This window comes from Colobus angolensis, unplaced genomic scaffold (genome assembly GCF_000951035.1).
Source record: "Colobus angolensis palliatus isolate OR3802 unplaced genomic scaffold, Cang.pa_1.0 Scaffold383, whole genome shotgun sequence".
Classification (NCBI taxonomy): domain Eukaryota; kingdom Metazoa; phylum Chordata; class Mammalia; order Primates; family Cercopithecidae; genus Colobus; species Colobus angolensis.
The window spans coordinates 2148247-2174889 of NW_012117188.1; the positions used below are offsets into that span (position 1 = coordinate 2148247).

Here is a 26643-nt window from a genome sequence, read left to right on the forward strand (position 1 = left end):
TGAGGCAGGAGAATGGTGTGAACCCGGGAGGCGGAGCTTGCAGTGAGCCAAGATTGTGCCACTGCACTCCAGCCTGGGTGACAGAGTGAGACTCCATCTCAAAAAAAAAAAAAAAAGAAAGACAGAGAGATGAGGAAAATGAAGTTAAAGAAGCAGGATGGGCCTGGAGTAGTGGTCTTCAAAATATCATTCCTGAACAGCAGCACTGACATCAATTCAATTGGAAATGTGTTGGAAATGTAAGTGATTAGGACCTACCAAATCAGAACTCTGGGGATGGGTCCCAAGCAGTCCAAGTTTTAACAAGCCCTGAATGTGATTGTGATGTATGGTAGACTTTGAGAACTACTGGTCTAGAGAAAGGAAACAAAGCTTAAGATCTCAGAGGTGACCAGTATCATCTAAGATAGAGGTACAGGGGCCCACTCTACTGACAAATGGCTGATGTGATGTGGCAATGAGGGTCGTGGCATAGAATAGGGGAATGCACAAGTCCAGGTTTCAGGCAGGTCATCTATAACTGGGAAAGATAAAAGCAAGGGTTGGAATAAAGGGAAAAAGGGGATCCTTTTTGCTCATATCATCAAAGAAGGGGAAAGTGAGTCTTAGAAGATGAGGAGAATTTGAAGTGAGCAACATAATGAGCTATCAAACGAAAAAAACTGAGAACTCTGACGGTGGTGAGCAAAGCACAATTGGTTAAATGGGCCAAACTAAGTTATCGTTCCACCAGCCAAAAGAAACAGGAGCCAAGGGTGTCTGCCTAAGGGACAGAGTGGGAAGGTTGCTGCCTCAGAGGAGAAAGGGCCAAGTTAAAGAGGTGAAAATGAAAAGGGGAATTTTGGCCGCATGGTGGCTCATGCCTGTAATCCCAGCACTTGTTGGGAGGCCGAGATGGGTGAATCACTTGAGGTCAGGAGTTTGAGACCACCCTGGCCAACATGATGAAGCCCTGTCTTTACTAAAAATACAAAAATTAGCTAGGTGTGGTGGCAGGTAACTGTAATCCCAGGCTGAGGCCGGAGAATCACTTGAATCTGGGAGGCAGAGGATGCAGTGAGGCGAGATCATGTCACTGCACTCCAGCCTGGGTGACACAGCGAGACTCCATCTCAAAATAAATAAAATAAAATAAATTAAAAAGGGAGTTTTTACCTATTTACAATAGGGATTATTATTATTATTATTATACTTTTAAGTTCTAGGGTACATGTGCACAACGTGCAGGTTTGTTACATATGTGTACATGTGCCATGTTGGTGTGCTGCACCCATTAACTTGTCATTTACATTAGGTATATCTCCTAATGCTATCCCGCCCCCCAATCCATGACAGGCCCCAGAGTGTGATGTTCCCCACCCTGTGTCCAAGTGTTCTCATTGTTCAATCCCCACCTACGAGTGAGAACATGCAGTGTTTGGTTTTCTGTTCTTGTGATAGTTTGCTCAGAATGATGGTTTCCCGCTTCATCCATGTCCCTGCAAAGGACATGAACTCATCCTTTTTTATGGCTGCATAGTATCCCATGGTGCATATGTGCCACATTTTCTTAATCCAGTCTATCACTGATGGACATTTGGGTTGGTTCCAGGTCTTTGCTATTGTGAATAGTGCTGCAATAAACATACGTGTGCATGTGTCTTTATAGCAGCATGATTTATAAGCCTTTGAGTACATGCTCAGTAATGGGATGGCTGGGTCAAATGGTATTTCTAGTTCTAGATCCTTGAGGAATCGCCACACTGTTTTCCACAATGGCTGAATTAGTTTATAGCCCCACCAACAGTATAAAAGTGTTCCTGTTTCTCCACATCCTCACCAGCACCTGTTGTTTCCTGACTTTTTAATGATTGCCACTCTAACTGGTGAGAGATGGTACCTCATTGTGGTTTTCATTTGCATTTCTCTGATGGCCAGTGATGATGAGCATTTTTTCATGTGTCCGTTGGCTGCATAAATATCTTCTTTTGAAAAGTGTCTGTTCATATCCTTTGTCCACTTTTTAATGGGGTTGATTTTTTCTTGTAAATTTGTTTAAGTTCTTTGTAGATTCTGGATATTAGTTCTTTGTCAGATGGGTAGATTGTAAAAATTTTTCTCCCATTCTGTAGGTTGCCTGCTCACTCTTATGGTAGTTTCTTTTGCTGGGCAGAATTTCTTTAGTTTAATTAGATCCCATTTGCCAATTTTGGCTTTTGTTGTCATTGCTTTTGGTATTTTAGTAATGAAGTCCTTGCCCATCCCTATGGCCTCAATGGTATTGTCTACATTTTCTTCTAGGGTTTTTATGGTTTTAGGTCTAACATTTAAGTCTTTAATCCATCTTGAATTAATTTTTGTATAAAGTGTAAGGAACGGATCCAGTTTCAGCTTTCTACTTACAGCTAGCCAGTCTTCCCAGCATCATTTATTAAATAGGGAATCCTTCCCCATTTCTTGTTTTTGTCAGTTTTGTCAAAGATCAGATGGTTGTAGATGTGTGGTATTATTTCTGAGGGCTGTGTTCTGTTCATTGGTCTATATCTCTGTTTTGGTACCAGTACCATGCTGTTTTGGTTATTGTAGCCTTGTAGTAGTTTGAAGTCAGGTAGCGTGATGCCTCCAGCTTTGTTCTTTTTGCTTAGGATTGTCTTGGCAATGAGGGTTCTTTTTTGGCTCCATATGAAGTTTAAAGTAGTTTTTTCCAATTCCGTGAAGAAACTCATTGGCAGCTTGATGGGGATGGCACTGAATCTATAAATTACCTTTGGCAGCATGGACATTTTCACGATATTGAGTCTTCCTGTCCATGAGCATGGAATGTTCTTCCATTTGTTTGTGTCCTCTTTTATTTCATTGAGCAGTGGTTTGTAGTTCTCCTTGAAGAGGTTCTTCACATCCCTTGTAAGTTGGATTCCTAGGTATTTTATTCTCTTTGTAGTAATTGTGAATGGGAGTTCACTCATGATTTCGCTCTGTTTGTTGGTTATTGGTGTATAGGAATGCTTGTGATTTTTGCACATTGATTTTGTATCCTGAGACTTTGCTGAAGTTGCATTAGCTTAAGGAGATTTGGGCTGAGATGATGGGGTTTTCTAAATATATAATCATGTCATCTGCAAACAGGGACAATTTGACTTCCTTTTTTCCTAACTTTTTTCTTTCTCTTGCCCGATTGCCCTGGCCAGAACTTCCAACACTATGTTGAATAGGAGTGGTGAGAGAGAGCATCCCTGACTTGTGCCAGTTTTCAAAGGGAATGCTTCCGCTTTTGCCCATTCTTTATGATATTGGCTGTGAGTTTGTCATAAATAGCTCTTACTGTTTTGAGATACGTTCCATCAACGCCTAGTTTATTGAGAGTTTTTAGCATGAAAGGCTGTTGAATTTTGTCAAATTTTTCTGCATCTATTGAGATAATCATGTGGTTTTTGTCTTTGGTTCTGTTTATATGATGGATTATGTTTATTGATTTGCATATGTTGAACCAGCCTTGCATCCCAGGAATGAAGCCAACTTGATCATGGTGGATAAGCTTTTTGATGTGCTGCTGGATTCGGTTTGCCAGCATTTTATTGAGGATTTTTGCATCGATGTTCATCAGGGATATTGGTCTAAAATTCTTTTTTTTTTGTTGTATCTCTGTCAGGCTTTGGTATCAGGATGATGCTGGCCTCATAGAATGGATTAGGGAGGATTCCCTCTGTTTCTATTGATTGGAATAGTTTCAGAAGGAATGGTACCAGCTCCTCTTTGTACCTCTGGTAGAATTCAGCTGTGAATCCGTCTGGTCCTGGACTTTTTTTGGTTGGTAGGCTACTAATTATTGCCTCAATGTCAGAGCCTGTTATTGGTCTATTCAGGGATTCAACTTCTTCCTGGTTTAGTCTTGGGAGGGTGTATGTGTTCAGGAATTTAGCCATTTCTTCTAGACTTTCTAGTTTATTTGTGTAGAGGTGTTTATAGTATTCTCTGATGGTAGTTTGTATTTCTGTGGGGTTGGTGGTAGTATCCCCTTTATCATTTTTTATTGTGTCTATTTGATTCTTCTCTCTTTTCTTATTTATTAGTCTTGCTAGCAGTCTATCAATTTTGTTGATCTTTTTCAAAAAAACAGCTCCTGGATTCATTGATTTTTTGAAGGGTTTGTTGTGTCTCTGTCTCCTTCAGTTCTGCTCTGATCTTAGTTATTTCTTGCCTTCTACCAGCTTTTGAATGTGTTTGCTCTTGCTTCTCTAGTTCTTTTAATTGTGATGTTAGGGTGTCAATTTTAGATCTTTCCTGCTTTCTCTTGTGGGCATTTAGTGCTATAAATTTCCCTCTACACACTGCTTTAAATGTGTCCCAGAGATTCTGGTATGTTGTGTCTTTGTTCTCATTGGTTTCAAAGAACACTTTTATTTCTGCCTTCATTTCGTTATGTACCCAGTAGTCATTCAGGAGCAGGGTGTTCAGTTTCTACATAGTTGAGTGGTTTTGAGTGAGTTTCTTAATCCTGAGTTCTAGTTTGATTGCACTGTGGTCTGAGAGGGAGTTCATTATAATTTCTGTTCTCTTACATTTGCTGAGGAGTGCTTTACTTCCAACTATGTGGTCAGTTTTGGAATAAGTGTGATGTGTTGCTGAGAAAAATGTATATTCTGTGGATTTGTGGTGGAGAGTTCTGTAGATGTCTATTAGGCCTGCTTGGTGCAGAGCTAAGTTCAATTCCTGGACATCCTTGTTAACTTTCTGCCTTGTTGCCCTGTCTAATGTTGAAAGTGGGGTGTTAAAGTCTCCCATTACTATTGTTTGGGAATCTAAGTCTCTTTGTAAGTCTCTAAGGACTTGCTTTATGAATCTGGGTGCTCCTATATTGGGTGCATATATATTTAGGATAGTTAGCTCTTCTTCTTGAATTGATTCCTTTATCATTATATAATGGCCTTGTTTCTTTTGATCTTTGTTAGTTTAAAGTCTGTTTTATCAGAGACTATGATTGCAACCCCTGCTTTTTTTTGTTTTCCATTTGCTTGGTAGATCTTCTTCCATCCCTTTATTTTGAGCCTATGTGTGTCTCTGCATGTGAGATGGGTCTCCCGAATACAGGAAACTGATGTGTCTTGACTCTTTATCCAATTTGCCAGTCTGTGTCTTTTAATTGGAACATTTAGCCCATTTGCATTTAAGGTTAATATTGTTATGTATGAATTTGATCCTGACATTATGATGTTAGCTAGTTATTTTGCTTGTTAGTTGATGCAGTTTCTTCCTAGCATAGAGGGTCTTTACAATTTGTCATGTTTTTGCTGTGGCTGGTACCGGTTGTTCCTTTCCATATTTAGTGCTTCCTTCAGGAGCTCTTGTAAGGCAGGCCTGGTGGTGACAAAATTTCTCAGCATGTGTTTGTCTATAAAGGATTTTATTTCTCCTCCACTTATGAAGCTTAATTTGGCTGAACATGAAATTCTGGTTTGAAAATTCTTTTCTTTAAGAATGTTGAATATTGGCCTCCACTCTCTTCTGGCTTGGAGAGTTTCTGCTGAGAGATCCGCTGTTAGTCTGATGGGTTTCCCTTTGTGGGTAACCCGACCTTTCTCTCTGGCTGCTCTTAACATTTTTTGCTTCATTTCAACTTTGGTGAATCTGGCAATTATGTGTCTTGGAGTTGCTCTTCTTGAGGAGTATCTTTGTTGCATTCTCCACAACAGGGATTCTTAAGCCTGCCATGAAAGAAAGCTGGGCTTGGGGGATGAGTAGAACATAGTTCAGTGGTAGAAGTTGTCCAGAAGCCAGCATGAATAACACAACTCAAGATAAAAGAATGGTAGACTGGGAGGCTGGATCAGTGAAACAGCAAAGAGACAAACAGTAGGTGAAGGAAGTTATTCTAGAAGATGGAGAAAAATGCACACGTGCAAATAAAGTACAATCCATCTTTCAAACACAATGTTGTATTGACACAAATTCTTTCACTAGAAGCAAAACGAAAGTGCAGGCATGGGGAGGTGGTTGCTGGTTTTCCAGACATTGCAATCACAAATTTTGGGGTCCATTTGGAGCAGGGGTCCCCTACTCCTGGGCTGTGGACAGGTACTGGTCCATAGCCTGTTAGGAACTGGGCCACAGAGCAGGAAGTGAGTGGTGGGTGAGCAAGCATTATCACCTGAGCTACACCTCCTGTTAGATCAGCTGCAGCATCAGAGACCCATAGGAGCAGGAATCCTATTGTGAACTGCGCATGTGAGGGATCTAGGTTGAAAGCTCCTTATGAGAATCTAATGTCTGATGATCTGAAATGGAACTGTTTCATCCCAAAACCATCCGCACCCCCACCCCTCCCCTACCATCTGTGGAAACATTGTCTTCCACCAAACTAGTCTCTCCAGGCTCTGGTGCCAAAAGGCTGGGGACTGCTGATTTAGAGGACAAGGAAGATTTCTGATGGTAGAGGTAGGAACCAAGATGAACCCACACATAAAATGTGCAGTATTGTTTAAGCAAGGAGTTATGTTCAAAAGTACATTCCCATTCTAATAAAGGAAAGTTATGACAACCCAAAAAATGCCTATGTAGCATTCTTATTTATTTAATTTTTATTTTTTAAGACAGTCTCCCTCTGTCACCCAGGCTGCAGTGCAGTGGCACCATCTCAGCTCACTGCAACCTCTGCCTCCCACGTTCAAGCCATTCTCTGCCTCAGCCTCCCGAGTAGCTGAAACTACAGGTGCACACCAGCATGCCCAGTTAATTTTTGTATTTTTAGTAGAGATGGGGTTTCACCATGTTGGCCAGGTTGGTCTTGAACTCCTGACCGCAAGTGACCTGCCTGCCTCAGCCTCCCAAAGTGTTGGCCTCGGCCTCCCAAAGTGTTGGGATTACAGGCGTGAGCCACTGCGTCCTGTCACCATGTAGCATTCTTAAATAAGGCCCTATATTTTTAATAATATTTATTTGTTTAATATGAAGAAAGAAAAAGTAGAAAAGTTTTTGCAATTTAGTCTGGAATTGTTACACAAGAGACAGACTTTATTTCCACGGATTTCTGAAGTCAGATGCTTAAAAAAAAACTCTAATCAAATTTACCCCCACTATATAATATTTACCATTATACTAACCAAACTTATATAATAATTACTCTTGAAAAATAAGTAGACTGTAATATCTAGTCAATTGCAAAACATAATAGATTGCAACCAAATTGTTAAAAACAAGAAAAAAAACTCCCCTAAAGAGCTTGAACCTTCATAATAATTTATACAGAATTCTGTTTAACTTAATATACAAGAAAATCTGCTGTGGATAAGGCATTGCTTTATGAACCCTCCATCCTCCCTCACAGAATAAGGCACACCAATCACTAGCATTATAAATCACAAAACTGTAAGAAAATCTGAAGACAGCAGATGCCACATATGCCACAAAGAAAAGCAGGTAACTTTAGGGCACTAACTTTAATAAACTGTGCAAATATAAGATGTATAGTAACTAAATTTTCCTTCTCTAATAAACAGGAATCATTTTAATAGAAGATCAACCTGAAAGAAAAAGGAAAAAGCAAATTTCCTAAAACTTTATTTTGAAAAAAATATATGCTGTCTTTCAGTATCAGGCAGATTAAAAAATTATTTAACTAGTAAAATATTTTAGAATAGTATATAAACAAACTGATAGCAACTAAAACAATTTTAGTGGTACATTCAGGAATTTACATTTGAAATGACATTACTGGTCATTATTTTTTGTATGAATTCAAATGTTATGGTTATGATCCAAATATCAGTATTTTGTTAATGTTATTTATTAACAAATATTAAATGTAGCTATGCTTTACAAAACAGTTAAAACACAACACATGAGGCCGGGCGCGGTGGCTCAAGCCTGTAATCCCAGCACTTTGGGAGGCCGAGACGGGTGGATCACGAGGTCAGGAGATCAAGACCATCCTGGCCTACACGGTGAAACCCCATCTCTATTAAAAAAAAAAACAAAAAAAAAACTAGCCAGGCGAGATGGCGGGCACCTGTAGTCCCAGCTACTCGGGAGGCTGAGGCGGGAGAATGGCGTAAACCCAGGAGGCAGAGCTTGCAGTGAGCCGAGATAGCGCCACTGCACTTCAGCCTGGGCGACAGAGCGAGACTCCGTCTCAAAAAAGAAAAAAAAAAAAACAAAAACACAACACATGAGATTTTAGGCTAGAGATACTAAAAAACTACTAATTCAGTAAAGTGTTACTATAGTCAACATGTTTTAATAATTTCCTAAATTAATTTCTGAAATAATAAGCTAGATCTAATGTTAGCTACCGGATATTATAATGATGTGTCACAAGTGCTCTGAAGATTTTGCCAGCAATCATAACTCATAAAGCATTCTGCAAATTAAATTTCAGTCAGGATCAACATATATGAAAATAAATACATGTTAGCATTAACTATACATTTGTATAAATGATTGATATCATTTATTTGGCGATTTCACTATTTCAATATCTCAAGAAAATGTGGATCCAAATATAATGTTAACTCTTTACAAATTAGTTACCCTAAAATTTGAACTGTTTTTTCACTAGGAAATGGACTAAATTCCAGGTATATTTCCAGAAAATGAACAGGATGTTAATCTAACAGAACTACTAGTAAAACCAGATAAACAGAAAAAAACAATAAAAACGTATTGTGGAATAAATGAAACTCTAATATTGTACTAGAGTTGTCATAGAAGAGAGAAGTACAATAATAACAAGTATAATTTTTAAAAAAGTTGTACATGCTTCCTGAGCAAGAGGATTCCAGAATTATAATAATTAAATAATATAAACACCTAACTGTGTTTTTAAAAATTAACTTTAATGTTGGCTACTCTTAATTATCATCATCTGAGCCATTTGCTTCTCTAAGACTGCCGTGTGGTTACCTCAGACGTCAATATGAACTCCATGTTTTGAAGACATCATTTGTCTGGTTCCTGTTAAATACATAACGAATGAACAGATGTGAGGTAAAGATGATGTGATTATTACATAAAGCCAGAATGGCAAAGGAGAAGTTTTTCCAAATGGGCATATCCACAAACCATGACGAATCCCATCGCGGATATGGTGTGAAGTCCAGGATATAAATAACATCCAAGGAAGAAAGCACCATGAGTCTTTGAGCTTGAAAAGGTGCATAGTAAATTTCAGGGTCAGAACTACAACAGGTATCACAGTAGAACAGTGAAGGAAAGGTCTTCGCGGAAGAGTCAAAGCAGCCTGAGGGAGCAAAGTAATAGTGAGTATCATTTCCCTTCTAGCAAAACGAAATTTTATACATGCTTCTTAATATTTTAAAATATTTTCCGGAGTCTATTGAACATGCAAAAGAAACATGTTCTATGCCACTTCAGAATACATATACCAAAATTATATATATATACACACACACACATATATATATATATAAAGACTATAAAAGTGTGAGCAGGATATCCTTTACATTAAAAATAAAATCAAGTTCTCAGGAATGTGGTGATTAATTTTTTAAATGTCCCATTATTTGCTTAGAAAATTCACAATATGAACATAATTTATATCCTAAGTGTATGGTTTGTGTAATTTGAAGTTTTATATAATTATCCAGGGTCTTTAAGAGCACTGAAAAAAATCTCACAACCAAATAAAATATTAGTTAATGAAGGCAAAAGGGAAATATTTTTGTTATATCCATTTTATATTAGCTATAAACACTTTCGGAATTTATTTACAATATTTAGAAAAATTATATTATTTTAAATACATATTCTAAAATTGAGTTAAATAAACTTCAGTAAATTTCTTTTTTTTTTTTTTTAGATAGAGTCTTGCTCAGTTGCCTAGGCTGGAGTGCAGTGTCGCAGTCTTGGCTCACTGCAATTTCTGCCTCTTGGGTTAAAATTCTTTAGCCTCAGCCTCCTGAGTAGCTGGGATCATAGGCACCTGCCACCACGCCTGGCTAATTTTTGTATTTTTAGTAGAGACAGGGTTTTACCATGTTGGCCAGGCTGGTCTCGAACTCCTGAACTCAGGTGATCCATCCACCTTGGCCCCCAAAGTGCTGGGATTACAGATGTAAGCCATGACGTCCGGCAAACTTCAGTAAATTTCTAAACCACTACCAAAAAATACACTCAATATCTGAACCAATAAAAATTTCAGGCTTAATCCCTGAATGATTCATGAGTAGGGTTTTGTTCCCACCTGCTTTAAAGACTAATTTGCAGTGAGATAATCCCTAAAGAAAAATAAAGCTGAGAATAGTGATGATTGTCTAAATCTGAATCTCTGCACATATCCTCTAAAAATATTTTAAAACTTGAAGGGCAAATAAAACTACACAAAATCTCAAACCCTCAGCATAAATAGAAGCCAGAGAATGCCCATATTTGAAATTACCCATAAGTATTAAAATAAACACCAGATCAGTGGGTTCTCTCTCAAACACTTCCATCCAAGTCAGGAAAAACTACATTGAAGAGAGAAGAGGGGAAACCTAAGATTGATCTAAAATTATCACTAGGAAGTTCAGTTTAAGTGTGAAAATACTGAAGAGTGTCCTAGTAGGTCAGACCACTAACTGCAGGGAAAGGACTTAAAAGTGGACCTTCAAGACTCTGAAAGGTATTGATTCTGGGGGAGACGACGGTAAGAAAGGGAGAGACACCCTTTGGAGACTAGATGGTGAAAAGGAAAAGAAGTAGTAAAAGGAAGAAATGTAGTTTCCTGTCCGAAAAACAAACAAAAATCAGACAGTGTTCCCACGACATGAAAAAAAGTTACTCATTAAAGAGACTGTACCTTGTCCCACTGTCAAATCAGACCACCCTTGAACAAGGAATTCTATAGACCCTCTCCTCAAACTAGTATTCTTTACCTCTCACCTATGGTCTGAACATCAAAGAGTCTATTTTACACTCTTCTTTCCCTGCCTCCTCCTCCACATTTTGTTTTACTTTTACTTCATCAGAACATGTACCATTTCTGTATTATTATTCTACTTTCGTCTTCACCTTTGTTTTTAAATTCTATATCCACAATATGTTAAGTTCATCATTGGTCCTTTTGCCAACACTGCCTTAACCAAGAATATGTTAGAATAAAGAATCATGTAAATAAAGTGATAAAATAGAGCAAATCTGTAAAAAGCTAGTATAGGAGGAAAATAGAAAACAGAATAAAAATATCAGACCAAGTGGGATGGCTCACGCCTGTAATCCAAGCACTTTTGGAGGCTGAGGTGGGCTGATCACCTGAGGTCAGGAGTTCGAGACCAGTCTGCCCAATTAGGAGAAACCCTGTCTCTACTAAAAATACAAAATTAACTGGGTATGGTGGCACATGCCTGTAATCCCAGCTAATCGGGAGGCTGAGGTAGGAGAATTGCTTGAACCTGGGAGGGGGAGGTTGCAGTGAGCTGAGATCACACCATTGCACTCCAGCCTGGGCAACAAGAGTGAAACTCCGTCTAAAAAACAACCCCCCCAACAAAAAAAAATCTCTTGAACCCTGTTCCTAGTAACAAATACAAAAAAAAAATAATAATTTTTAAAAAACTACACAAAACATAAGAAAATTGTATCACAAGACTCCAAACTAAATTAAATCTCAAACAACCATATAGGGACATAAAAAAAAAATCTTGAATCAGAAGTTCAAAAATGGAAAAAAAAATAGATTTTAAAAGATAATGATTGATTAAACTCAGTATGGAAAAAAACAAAAACAATCTAATAAATGACTATATTGCAATGTGTCCAAGGAAGAACAGGTCAAATGAAAGTTTAATAAGGCACACTGAAAAAATTAATACAAAAATTAGCTGGGTATGGTGATGCATGCCACCATATCCCAGCTACTCATGAGGTTGAGGCATGAGAATCCCTTGAACATAGGAGGCAGAGGTTGCAGTGAGCTGAGATTGCGCCACTGCACTCCAAACTGGGCAACCGAGCAAGACTCTGTCTCAAGAAAGAAAAGAAAAGAAGAAATGCAGGAAACTAACCAAGAAAATAAAAATAGTATGAGGAAAAGAGTAAAAACAGTCAGGTAGAAAATGGCTGAAATAGAATACAGGCAAAAAGAAACAACATATGTATAATTGAAGTCCCTAAAGAAGAAAAACAAAGGAATAGAATGGAATTAGTATTTAAAGCTATGATCCAAGAAAACTAAAAATAAAAATGCGAATCTATTACAAGAGCCCATCTTAAAAAACTGACTCAAAGCTAAGCTTCAAGACAATTTAGTAGAGCTGTTACTGTAATAATGATAAAAGAACAGTTTTTAAGGCCTCCACGCAAAAGGTAAAATAACTTGCAAACGCAATAGTATTACACTGGCATCAGATTTCTCCCCCCAACAAAAGCACTTTTACGTACTATAGTAATAAAGGTTTAGTTTATAATCCATATTAGTAAAATATAAATCATAGAACTGACTGGAAAGACTGGCGACACCTTTAATAGGAAGTACAACATTTTCAATAGGATGAGATTAAGGAGCCTATGATAATCACTACTTGCAAGAAAGCAATAACCTGATGTTGAGTTATGCTCTGGATATATTCACAGCCATACTGATTCTTTACATTCTTATTTGTGAATTAACATCTATTTATATTAATTGCTGCTAAAAAAGAAACTGGAAATTCTTGTTGTTTGCTGATTTCTAAAATATCAATGTAGCTTTTTTTTTTTTTTTAGACAGAGACTTCTGCTGTCTCAAAGCTCAGGCTGGTGTATAGTGGCACAATCTTAGCTCACTGTAATCTCAAACACCTGGGCTCAAGTGTTCCTCTTGCCTCAGCCTCCTGATTAGGTGGAACTATAGGCATACACCACCATGCCTGGCTAGTTTTTTTATTTTTTGTATAGATGGAGTCTTACTCTGTTGCCCAAGCTGCTCTTCAACTCCTGACCTCAAGCGATCCTCCCATCTTAGCCTCCCAGTGTTCGGGTTACAGGTATGAGCCACTGTGCCTGGCCTTTGATTTTTTTATTAATAGAAAAACGATGAATGACGAAAGAAAATGGAATTATCATAGAATCACAGAAGTAAAAGTAGATCACTGCCATGAATACTTATTCAGGTTTGATATTTATTACTGATAATCACATACCACCTATGGTGAATGTAAAATATTTTAATACTTAATTCAAAAATAATGATTAATACTAGCACTATGCTGTACTTTATGTGCACTATCTCATTTGATCCTTATAACAACTCTATATGGTAGGTAGCATTTTACAGCAGAGGAGACTGAGGCAGTGAGGCTAGTCACTTCCCCCATACTGTGCAGTTAATGAGTGATATAGCTGGGATTTGATCCTGGGTCTGTCTAATTCTATAGCTCATATTCTTAACAATAGTGCTTCTAAGTGAATGAAAGGATAAATATGCTATGCAGCCCAAATGCTTTTAAAAATTATAAAAGAATAAATTCTAGATGAATACATTTATGAATCACATATTTTATAATGCTTCATTATTGTTTTATTTATTTATTGCTTTTTCCTTTATTTATTTTTTTTTTTGAGACAGAGTTTTGCTCTTTTTGCCCAGGCTGGAGTGCAATGGCATGATCTCAGCTCATGATCTCAGAACGCCTCCCGGGTTCAAGCAATTCTCCTGTCTCAACCTCCCAAGTAGCTGGGATTACAGGCACCTGCCACTACGCCTGGCTAATTTTTTTTGTATTTTTAGTAGAGACGGGATTTCACCTTGTTGGCCAGGATGGTCTTGATCTCTTGACCTCGTGATCCACCCGCCTCAGCCTCCCAAAGTGCTGGGATTACAGGCGTGAGCCACCACGCCTGGACCATTTACTGTTAATATTTACCAGGCCATGTCACTTATCATGCTTACTTAATCCTCACAACAACCCCGCAAGGTAAGTAATGTTATAATCCACATATTACAGATGAAGAAAGAAGAGAACAGGTCATATTAGAAGAGAACACACATATTAAAGAAGAAAAGGGAACTTAATTAAACTGAAGAGCTTCTGTACAGCAAAGGAAATAATCAACAGAGTAAACAGACAACCTACAGGATGGGAGAAAATAGGGTTCTTTTGACAAAGGGCTCATATCCAGAATCTACAAGGAACTCAAACAACTCAACAAGAAAAAACAACCCTATCAAAAAGTGGCCAAAGGACATGAACAGACATTTTTCAAAAGAAAACAAATAAGCAGCCAACAAACATGAAAAAATGTTCCATATCACTAATAATCAGAGAAATGCAAATTAAAACCACAATGAGATGCCATCACATACCATCAGAATGGCTATTAATAAAAAGTCAAAAACCAACAGATCTTGGCAAGGATGCAGAGAAAAGGGAACACTTATACATTGTTGGTGGGAATATAAATTACTGAAAACAGTATAAGATTTCTCAAAGAACTAAAAGTAGAACTACCTTTTGATCCAGCAATCCCACTACTGAATATCTTCCAAAAGGAAAATAAGTTATTATATAAAATAAATTACTGCCAGGCACACTGGCTCATGCCTGTAATCCCAGCACTTTGGGAGGTTGAGGCTGGAGGATCACCTGAGCCCAAGAGTTTGAGACCAGACTGGGCAACACAGGGAGACCCTGCCTCTACAAATAATGTTTTTAAAATTAGCCTGGCACGGTGGCATGTGAACTATGGTCCCAGATACTCAGGAGGCTGAGGTGGGAGAATCGCCTGAGCCCAAGAAGTTGATGCTGCAGTGAGCCGTGATCACACCACTGCACTCCAGCCTGGGCATCAGAGCAAGACCCTATCTCAAAAAACAACAACAAAAAAAGAAATCATTACATAAAAAATGTATGCACTTGTATGATTATCACAGCACTATATACAATAGCAAAGTCATGGAATTAACGTAAGTGTTCATCAGTGGATGACTGGATTAAAATGTGACATATAATCACACCATAGAACACTACTTGCCCATATAAAAATCATAAAATCGTGTCTGATTTTATGGATGGAACTGGAGGCCATTATCCTTAGTGAAATGATGCAGAAACAGAAAGTAAAAAACCACGTGTTCTCACTTGTAAGCGAGAGCTAAACAAGGGGTACACATGGACATACAGAGTAGAATAACAGACATTGGAGACCCCAAGAGGGAATACTACTTGGCCATACAAATAATAAAATCATGTCTTTTACAGCAACATGGATGGAACTGGAGGCCGTTATCCTTAGTGAAATGATGCTGAAACAGTAAGGTAAAAAACCACGTTCTCACTTGTAAGCAAGAGCTAAACAAGGGGTACACATGGACATACAGAGTGGAATTAATAGACATTGAAGACTCCAAGAGGTGGGAGGGTGAGAAGAGGTGAGAGATAAAATACTATTTGTATAGCATTAGAGTGATGGGTACACTAAAAGCTCAGACTTTGCCACTATACAATACATACACGTTATACAACTATGCTTGTGGCCCTAAATCCATAAAAATTTAAAATAAAACAAACAAAAAAAAGAAAGTACTCTGCTAACACCAGAAAAACAGGATTCAAACTCAAGTCTTCTTATTTCAATCTTAAACAAAATGTTATGTTAACTCTATTTATAGCACAAAAGTTTGTCTTTAATTAGCAATTACTGATTCTTTACTGATTAAATTTCTAAATAAGTGAAACAATTTCTGAGAAATACCTGGTACCCGACATATAATAGGAAAAAGTGAATGTTTCTCATTCACTTTTCTCATATTTCCTGAATATCTACTAGGTAAGCTAGGCATTGTTCTAGGCCAGGGGTGAATGAAATAGAAAGTCCTTGCTCTATGAGTTTAGATTTCTTTCCTGAAATGTTTATAGATCGTAAACACATAAAATGTAGGCAAATCTTCTGACATTTAGAAAATATTATCTGAACCAACATTTAAGTTTAGTTCATTTGTGAGATATATAACTAAACTTCTGAATGCCTCAATGAAATTCCTCAATTTCTCCACAAGGGACCGTGTTCTATCCAGTCCAATTGAAATACATGCCTTTGGCCCCAAAAGGGACTGGGGGAATTAATCTGTTCAAGTCATTCCTCAGGACTGGGAATCATCTTAAAGCTATTCAACTTTTATGGAGTACTTACGAGCTGCATACTAACTGTAAAACATAAAGAATAAGGGGGAAATATTAAGTGTGCTCCTGAAGAAAGTACACTGATACAAAAAGAACTAGGACAGCCTTGAGAATGACCCCTGTTAATTTAAACCGGTTTGCTAATACTTTCTTTAAGACCTGGCTAAACACATCCTCTGTAAGCCAGCACTGAACTCTTTAGGTACATAGAGTTCATGGGTCTTTGCTCTATGTGAATCCATAGCAGTTTGTGATGGCAAATAATTTGATTAGCAACGTATTTGTGTGCATCTTTAGGGAAGTACTAAGTGATCAAAAAGGTTAAATGAATGTGTTTCCTATTTTAAGACAAATCCTCTCTAGTTCTAAATGATGCTGTAAAGATCAGCAAAACAGTGCTAAGGAAATTAAATGCCAGAAAAATTAAGCCTATGCTTTTTACCTTTAAAGACATGGATCCAGCTAGAAAAAAGTGGTCGACATCAATAACAGAGGCTAAAAATCCAGCTAAAATGATTTCTCCGAAGTCAGTCTTCTTCTTTATTCCAATGACTACTGCCCATGACCACATGCCAATTACACAATGTACGGCATTATCTGAGAGAGCACGAAGCCAGTCATTTTGCTGAATTGTAGAAAACTGAAGAAGTCTGTCAGCTACGAGGCAAAATACCCCCAGACCAAGGCTGGAAATAAGAGATTCAGTGCTACAAGTCTGCAGTAAAGCATGGGTCTTTTCAGTCTCGGATGCCATGACAAACAATATGTTAGTATAGACTAAAAGCCATCAGGAATGAACAGTCTATTCTTGTTTACATTTCCAGCACCCTAAAGGAGAAAGTAGAGAAAAATATGAATGAAGATTATGGACTGCTATATAATATTTAAATGAAACAGTATCAGCAATAATTTTTCACATATAAAACCAAGATGTAAATACTGGCAACTTTTACATGTTATATATAATATGCCACATAGCCTAAGGAGAATAGATTAGTTTTTTCTTTTCTTTTTTTTTTTTTTTAGGAAAAACAGGATAAATGGTATGTATCAAGGAGAATTTCAGAAAGCCCACCAACTGCAATCTATTGCTTGAAGTCATCAAATAGTTCTCTCTCTCAGCTGTGTGTAGTACATGGTAGTGAATATCCATTGGGTTTGTGTACCCAACAACTACTTTCCGTACTTCTGACAAGAGTAATCCCTTCGTTTGGGAAAACTTTCTCACATTAAACTGCAGAGCTCACCAATTAGAGTTTTCCATTTCCCTAATACAGGTGACTAATTTAGTAATGAAAGTGGCCCAGGCTGAGCCAATCAGATTCCTTTCCAAAATTTTTCTTAGTGGAGCTGGTAGAGAAAGTTCCTCTTCTTGGAGGCCATGGACTCCACTACATGAAATAGCCTAGGAAAACAAAATCTCAGAGAGACACAAAGGAGAAAGGCTAATAGAATCATGAAGACAGTGAGTACTTAACATTGAATGTCTAAAGGTTCTCAGAGCTACCCTGGATCTTGCAGCTCACCCTCCACTTCAATGAGCTGTCCCAGCATTTTCCCAATAAATCCCCATTTCATTTCTGTTGCCTTGAACCAAATGACCTTAACTGATATAAAAATGCAATCATAATTCTATGCTGAGTTCTCATGTGGCACAGAATATTGACATTATTTACCTAGCTATAAAATATCTGTCTACCTAAAGTGTGACACATGAAGTTTTTTCTTTTACATTGTTTTGTTTTAATCCTGAGACTAAAGAATAACTGATTTATTTGTAATGAATCAACTTCTGTTCTGCAATAAAAACTATGCATAGCTCATTATATATATTTGAAAACTGCAGAGGACCTAGAAGAATCAAACAAGTTTGAAAAATAGAAACTAAGTTGGAGGACTACTTATACCATCTTATTTTAAGTTTTATTATAAAGCTACAGTAGGCTGGGCACAGTGGCTTACACCTGTAATCCCAATACTTTAGGAGGCTGAGGTAGGAGGATCGCTTGAGGGCAGGAGCTCGAGACCAACCTGGGCAACATAGGGAGACACTGTTTCTACAAATAACAAAAAATTAGCCAGGCGTGGTGGCGCATGGCTGTAGTCCCAGCTACTTGAGAGGCTGAGGTGGGAGGATTGCTTAAGCCCTGGAGGTTAAGGCTGCAGTGGGCTGTAATTGTGCTACTACATGCCAGTCTGGGCAATACAGAGACCCTGTCTCAAAAAAAAAAAAAAAAAAAATCTACAGTAATCAAAACAGTGTAGTACTGGTATAATGACAAACATACAGACTAACAGAATACAGAGTGGGATCAGAAATAGAACCAAACATACCTAGTCAATTTTATTTTATTTTTTTTGAGATGGAGTCTCGCTTTGTCTCCCAGGCTACAGTGCAGTGGTGTGATCTTGGCTCGCTGCAACCTCCACCTCCTGGGTTCAAGCAATTCTCCTGCCTCAGCCTTCCAAGTAGCTGGGATTACAGGTGCCCGATACCATGCCTGGCTAATTTTTTTTGTTTTTAGTAGAGATGGGTTTCACCATGTTGGCCAGGCTGGTTTCGAACTTCTGACCTCAAGTGATCAACCCACCTCAGCCTCTCAAAGAGCTGGGATTACAGGCATGAGCCACTGTGCCTGGCCAATTTTTTATTTGAGACAGAGCCTCACTGGAGTGTAGTGGCACAGTCATGGCTAACTGTACCCTTTACCTCCCAGGTTTAAAAGGTCCTCCTACCTCAGTCTCTTGAGTAGCTGCAGCCACATATGTGTGTCACCATGCCCTTTTTTCTTTTTTTTTTTTTTTTCAAAGAGACAAGGTCTCCCTATCTCTAGAGAGGCCTCAAACTCCTAGCTGGTCTGGAATTCCTGGCCTCAAGTGATCCTTGGCTTCCCAAAGTGCTGGGATTATAGGCATGAGCCACCAAGCCCAGCCTGGTCAAATAATTTTTGATAAAGGTGCAAAGATAAATCAGTGGAGGAAGAATATTCTTTTCAACAAATGGTGCAAGAACAAATGGATATCCATATGCAAAAATCATAAACCTGAATCCATATCTTACTCCACATACAAAAATTATCTCAAAATGAATCGCAAATCTAAATGTAAATAAAACATAAAAAGATACAATCCCTGGAAAAAAAACATAAAGTATTTTTGTCTCCTTGGGTCACGCAAAGAGTTATCAGATACAATACCAAAATCTTGATCCACTAAAAAGTTGGTAAGTTGAACTTTATCAAAATTAAAAGCTTCTGGTCTTTGAAAGACAATGTTAAGAGAAAGAGAAAACAATGTTTAAATCTTATATTTGATAAAGGACTTAGATCCAGAATATATAAAGAGCTCTCAAAACAGAGTAATTAAAAAAAGACAATACGGCCGGGCACGGTGGCTCAAGCCTGTAATCCCAGCACTTTGGGAGGCCGAGACGGGCGGATCACGAGGTCAGGAGATCAAGACCATCCTGGCTAACCCAGTGAAACCCTGTCTCTACTAAAAAATAAAAATAAAAAAAATTAGCTGGGCGAGGTGGTGGGCGCCTGTAGTCCCAGCTACTTGGGAGGCTGAGGCAGGAGAATGGCGTAAACCCAGGAGGCGGAGCTTGCAGTGAGCTGAGATCCAGCCACTGCACTCCAGCCTGGGTGACAAAGCGAGACTCCGTCTCAAAAAAAAAAAAAAAAAAAAAGACAATACAAAAATGGACAAAAGATGTGAAAATGGGTACCTTACCATGTGTGATATACAGATAGACAATAAGAATAAGAAATATGTTCATCACCATTAATTATTAGGGAAATACAAATTTAAAAACTGAGATATTAAACACACCTGTTAAGATGACTAAAATTACAGACTGACAATCCCAGATATTGACAAAGATGTGGAACAACCAGAACGCATACACTGCTGGTTGGAATAAAAAATAGTATGACTATTTTGGAAAAACAGTTTTCCAACTTCTCAGAAAGTTAAACATACTCTTACCATATAACCCAGTCATTCCACTTCTAGGTATTTTCCCAAAGCATATGTGTACACAAAGGCTTACACGTGAATGTTCATAGCAGCTTTATCTGAATTTGTTCCAAGTTGGAAACACTCAAATGTCCATAAACATGTGAATAAACAAAAGGTAGACCAAAAAGGAACAAACACATGATACACATAAAAACATGAATGAATCCTGAAATAATTATAGTAAGTGAAAGTCGTCAAACAAAAATTACACAGTTAAAACCCAGAGAACTGTGCAACACAAAGGATGTACCCTAATGTAAAGTATGGACTTTAGTCAATAATAACATATCAATACTGGTTCACTACTTGTATCAAATATACCACACTATTGCAAATGTTAATAATGGGGAAAATGTATGCAGGGCAAAGGGCATCTATAAGAATTCATTATAATATTGGGTCAATTTTTCTGTAAACCTAAAGCTGCTGTTCAGGTTTATGTATTAGTTTGTTCTTGCATAGAACTACCTGAGAGTGGGTAATTTACAAAGAAAAGAGGCTTAATTCGCTTACGGTTCTGCAGGCTGTACAGGAAGCATGGCTGAGGATGCCTCAGGAAACTTATAATCATGACGGAAGGTAGAGGAAGGAGTCACGTCTTACATGGCCAGAGTAGAAGAGTGAAGTGGAAGGTGCTACACACTTTAAACAGCCAGATCTCGTGAGAACTCACTCACTATCATGATAACAGCTAGGGGGAAATCTGCCCCCATGAACCAGTCACCTCCCACTAGGCCTCTCCTCCAACACTGGTGATTACAATTTGACATAGGATTTGGGTGAGGACACAAATCCAAACCATATCAGTTTATAAAGTCTATTAATTAGAAAAACTTACAAAAACTTAAAAATAAAGCCAATTTACTTTTAAAAATTAGATACATGAACCACCAAAACAATATTATAAATGTAGGTAATAGATGTACTGTAGTTCATTATATTGTTCTCTATTTTTCTGTATGTTTGAAATTTTCATTTAGAAATTTTTTTCTTTTTTCTTTTTTTATTTTTTGAGATGGAGTCTTGCTCTGTCACCCAGGCTGGAGTGCAGTGGCCGGATCTCAGCTCACTGCAAGCTCCGCCTCCCGGGTTTACACCATTCTCCTGCCTCAGCCTCCTGAGTGGCTGGGACTACAGATGCCCACCACCTCGCCCGGCTAATTTTTTGTATTTTTTAGTAGAGATGAGGTTTCACCGTATTAGCCAGGATGGTCTTGATCTCCTGACCTCGTGATCCGCCCGTCTCGGCCTCCCAAAGTGCTGGGATTACAGGCTTGAGCCATCGCGCCCGGCCTAGAAATTTTTAAATTAAATTTATTTATTTTGAGGACAGGGTCTCACTGTGTTGCCCAGACTGGAGTGCAGTGGCTTGATCTTGGCTCACTGCAACCTCGACCTCCTAGGCTCAGGTGATCCTCCTGCCTCACCTCCTGAGTAGCTGGGACTACAGGCATGAGCCATCATGCCTGGCTATATGTTTCCATTTGTATTTATTTAATTAAAAAAATTCTTTCTTTCTTTATTTTTCGAGACAGGGTCTTGCTCTGTTGTCCAGGCTGGAGTACAGTGGTGTGAATATGGCTCACTGGAGCCTCTATGCCCTGGGCTCATGAGATCCCCCGGCCTCAGCCTCCTGAGTAGCTGGAACCACAGCCACAGGCCACCATGCCTGGCTAATTATTAGATTTTTTTGTAGAGATGGGATTTCACCATGTTGCCCAGGCTGGTCTGGGACTCCTGGCCTCAAGCAATCTTCCCACCTCAGCCTCCCAAAGTGCTGGGATTACAGGCGTGAGTCACTGAACCTGGCCTAGAAATATGTTTTTTAAAAGAGTACATAGTGTAATTCTACTTATTTAAAATTCTACAAAATACAAACTAATTTATAGTGACAGAAAGCAGATCCATGGTTTCCTGAAGACAGTAGAGGCAGGAATGATTAAAAAGGAGCATAAGGAAACTTTGGTAAGGGATGCATATGTACATTATCTTGACTGTGGTGATAGTTTCATGGTTCACAGTTTCATACATATGTCAAAACGTATCAAACTATATATTTTAAACATATACAGTTCATTACATGTTAATTATACTCCAACAAAAATGTTAAAAAGTTAGGAATGTACATTGATTATAAAACAGCAGGCTTTTGTTTAAAAAGGAGAAATATGAAAATAAGAAACTATGGAAATGAAAAAGTTGATTACCCAAATAAAAACTCAGTGCAAAGTCTACTATGCACTGAAGCAATGCATAGTGGCATGAATCTTTCAAACATCAAAATTAGTAAATGAGAACATTTGCAAAGAATTTTTCCAAAGCTTAAGGGGAAAATATAAGACAAAGAGTTGGGCATTGAAAAAAAATTTCCAAAAATAAAGAGAAAAGCTTTAGAGTTTCTATGTCAAAAAAAAAAAAATGTTATCTTCAAAAGAAAGAGAATGTGATTATCATCAACCCTAAATGTCAGGATATTGTGAGGTAACACTTACAGAACTCTGAGAGAAAAAGACCATAGACTGCAGCATTCTACGCATAGCTAAATTATGGCACCTATGTGGCAACCGTGAATTTTAAAAGTTTTACCTTAGAAATTATACACTCATGCATCATTTTGGGGGTAGGGGAAACTGAGTAGTAGAACTTCTCAATCTCTAGCAGGAAGGGAGACAAATAAAGAAAATTTGATCAATACAGCAAGACAGAAAAGCAAAAAAAAAACCTTACTTCCCCCCAGTTCACCCGCTACTCTGCAAAAAGCAATAGGGACCAAATAAAATACAAATACCACAACAAATGTGAATGTGTTAAATTTCTCTAGAAAGAGACAAACATAATCAGATTGGGGCAAAAGAAAACATCACTAAGTTATTGTTCAAAACAAAACACCTCAAACAAAAAGTCTTAACAATATGGAAAATAAAGAGATGAGAAAATATATGTCTAAGAAATACAAACAAAATTAAGTAGCAATGGTAATGTTAACTGCAAACACAGAATTCAAGGTAAAAATGATGAATTAGAACTGAAAGGGATAAAATATTCACATCGCAGTAAAGTTCTATGGGGTAAGAGGATGCTTACATGTCAAACAACATAGCAGTAAAAAATTAAATGGTCAAAAAAAGGTATAATCTGAATAATATAATTTATAAATTTTATTTCATACTCAGGTGTATAACTTCATATGCTATGAAGCAGTGGTCCCAATTCTTTTTGGCACCAGGGACTGGTTTTATGGAAGACAATTTTTCCATAGACTGGGGTTTTGGGATGGTTTTGGGATGACTCAAGTGCATTACATTTATTGTGTACTTTATTTCTATCATTATTACATTGTTATATATAATTAAATAATCACAAAACTCACCATAATGTAGAATCAGTGGGAGCCCTTAGCTTGTTTTCCTGCATCTAGATAGTTCCATCTTAGGATGGTGGGAGATAGTGACAGATCATCAGGCATTAGATTCTCATAAGAAGCACGCAACCTAGATCCCTTGCATGTGCAGTTCACAATAGGGTTCGCTCTCCAATGAGAAGCTAGTGCTGCCACTGATCTGAAAGGAGGTGGAATTCAGGCAGTAATGTGAGTGATGGAGAGTGGCTATAAACACAGATGAAGCTTCACTTGCCAGCCTGCCGCTCACCTCCTGCTGTGCGGCCTGGATCCTAATGGGCCATGAACCCATACTGGTCCATGGCCTGGGGGTGGGGACTCCTGCTATAAACAACACACATTCTTTTCAAATGTTCATGGAACCCCTATAAAAGTTAACCACATATTTGAATTAGAGAGGCAGAGCAAAATAGCAGAATAGAAGGCTCCATTGGTCATCCCCAAACACAAGTTAACAACTATCTACACAGAAAAAAAACACCGTCATAAGAACCCAAAATCAGGTGAGACTCACAGTACCTGGTTTTAACTTCACACCACTGAAAGAAGCACAGAAGAGGTAAAAAACAAACAAACAAACAAACACAAAAAAGCAAAAATAGTCCTGAGTCACTAACGCCACCCCTCCCCTATACCCCAGAAGTGGCAGAGTGGGGCAGAGAGCATCTCTGGGCACTGAGGGAGGGAGAACACAGCAGTTTTGAGGCACTGAACTCAGTGCTGTCCTGTTACAGCAGAAAGGAAAACCAGACTAAACTCAGTTGATGTCCAGCCACAGAGGGAACATTTAAATTAGCCCAAGCCAGAGGGGAAATGCCCATTCCATCGGTATGAATTTGAGTTTCTGCAAACCTCGCCACTGAGGGCTGCAGTGCCCTCTGTGTCCAAGTAAACTTGAAAGGCAGTGTAGGCCATAAGGACTGAAACCCTTAGGTGAGTCCTAGAGCTGAACTAGGCCCAGAGACAGTGAACTGGGTGGGCACATGACATACTGAGACACCAGTTGGGGCAGCCAAGAGCGTGCTGGCATCACCCTCACCTAACCCCATGCTGCACATCTTGAGGCTCCAAAAGAGACCCCTTCTTTTTGCTTGAGGAGAGTAACAGCTCAACCACAGCAGGACAGGGCACAGGTCAGAGTCATGAGGCCCCCATTCCAGGCCCTAGTTCCCAGATGTCATTTCTAGACATACTCAGAGCCAGAAGGGAACCCCCTGACTTGAAGGACAGGACCCAAAACTGGCAGCATTCATCACCTGCTAACTGAACAGCCCTTGGGACCTGAACAACCACCAGTGATACCCAGGTACTACATCAAGGGTCTTGCGTGAGCCTCTGAGACTTGCTGGCTTCAGATGAGACTCAGCACATTATCAGTTGTGGTGGCTATGGGAAAAAAACTCCCTCTGTTTGAGAAAAGCAGCGGGAAAACTAAAGGGGACTTTGTCTTTCACCTTAGGTACCAGCACAGGCATAGGAGGATAGAGCACTACGTGGTCACTTGGGGTCCCTGATTCCAGGATTTGACTCTTGGATGGCATTTCTGGACTTGCCCTGGGCCAGAGAGGAGCCCACTGCCCTAAAGGGTGGGTCTCAGGCCAGGCAGCATCCACCACAAACTGACTTAAGAAATCTTGTGCCTTGGCCGGGCGCGGTGGCTCAAGCCTGTAATCCCAGCACTTTGGGAGGCTGAGGCGGGCGGATCACGAGGTCAGGAGATCGAGACCATCCTGGCTAACACGGTGAAACCCCGTCTCTACTAAAAAAATACAAAAAACTAGCCGGGCGAGGTGGCGGGCGCCTGTAGTCCCAGCTACTCGGGAGGCTGAGGGAGGCTGAGGCAGGCAGATCACTTGGGAGGCGGAGCTTACAGTGAGCTGAGATCCGGCCACTGCACTCCAGCCTGGGCGACAGAGCGAGACTCCGTCTCAAAAAAAAAAAAAGAAATCTTGTGCCTTAAGGGGCATCAGCAGTATTCTGGCAGTACTCTTTGTGACCTGGGGTGGTGGTGGCTATGGAGTCAGGCTCTTCTGTCTTTGGAAAGGGGAGGGAAAAGTGGGAAGGACTGCATCTTGTAGTTTGAGTGCCAGCTCATCTGCAGTGCAATAGAACATCAGATAGACGTCTAAGGTTTTTGACTCTAGTCCCTGACTCTCATATGGCACCTCTAGACCCAACCAGGGCCTGGGGGACCTCACTGCCCTGAAAGGACGGACACAGGCCTGACTGGCTTTGCTACTGGCTGATTGTAGAGTCCCAGGGCGTGGAGCAAACACAGGCAGTGGCCAGGAAGTGAATATAGCAGGCATTGGGTGAGTCTAAGTGCCATGCTGGGTTCAGGTCTGACCCAGCACAGTCACAGTAGTTGTGGCCACAGGGGTGCTTGGGTTACTCCACCCTAGCTTTAGGTGGCTCAGAACACAGAGAGACACTCTTTGTTTGAGAGAAAGTAAAGGAAGAGAACAAGAGTCCTTGCCTGGTAATCCAGAGAATTTTCCCATATCTTGTCCATGACCATCAAGGCAGTACCTCTATGAGTCTGCAAGAACCACAGCATTACTGGGTTTGGAGTGCCCCCTAAAGCAGATATAGCTTAGATTATAATACCCAAGTCCTTCAAATATCTGGAAAACCTTCCCAAGAAGGCCGGGTACAAATAAGCCCTGACAACGAAGACTACAATAAATGCCTAAGTCATCAATGCCCAGACACTGAAGAACATCTACTAGCATCAACACCGTCCAGGAAAACATGACCTCACCAAATGAACTGAGGGAAGAGAGAGACCCTCTCACATTATTTTATACTCAGAAAAGGAAAGAGAAGCAAAACTAAAGGCAGGTAGCCCGGCACCTAGGAACCAGACCCAAAACCAGGCCTAGGCCTGCCTGACCTAAGCCTGGTAGTTAAAATTCGACCCCTGACCTGGCAAGTGTTTTTTTTTTTTTTTTTTTTTTTTGTACTCAGAAAAGGAAAGAGAAGCAAAACTAAAGGCAGGTAGCCCGGCACCTAGGAACCAGACCTGAAACCAGGCCTAGGCCTGCCTGACCTAAGCCTGGTAGTTAAAATTTGACCCCTGACCTAGCAACTGATGTTATCTATAGATTCCAGACATTGTATGGAAAGACATTGTAAAACTTCCCCGTCTGTTCT

The 26643-nt window shown here is 39.2% G+C and overlaps 1 protein-coding gene across 5 annotated transcripts in view; it reads right to left on the bottom strand.

Moving 5' to 3' along the window:
• Positions 1-8142: 8142 nt before the first annotated feature.
• Positions 8143-26643, bottom strand: part of LOC105520647 (chromosome unknown open reading frame, human C5orf28) — a 43157-nt gene continuing 24656 nt past the window's right edge. For 3 of the 5 annotated variants that reach the window (XM_011954488.1, XM_011954490.1, XM_011954491.1), the window contains 2 exons: positions 16513-16898; positions 8143-9211 (listed from right to left, as the gene is read on the bottom strand). In XM_011954488.1, the coding sequence (XP_011809878.1) occupies positions 8876-9211; positions 16513-16824 (648 nt within the window). In that variant the 5' untranslated portion in view covers positions 16825-16898 and the 3' untranslated portion in view covers positions 8143-8875. Of the gene's footprint in view, positions 9212-16512; positions 16899-17317; positions 17476-26643 lie in introns of all 5 variants that reach the window. The other 2 variants (XM_011954492.1, XM_011954489.1) reach the window with 2 other exon arrangements.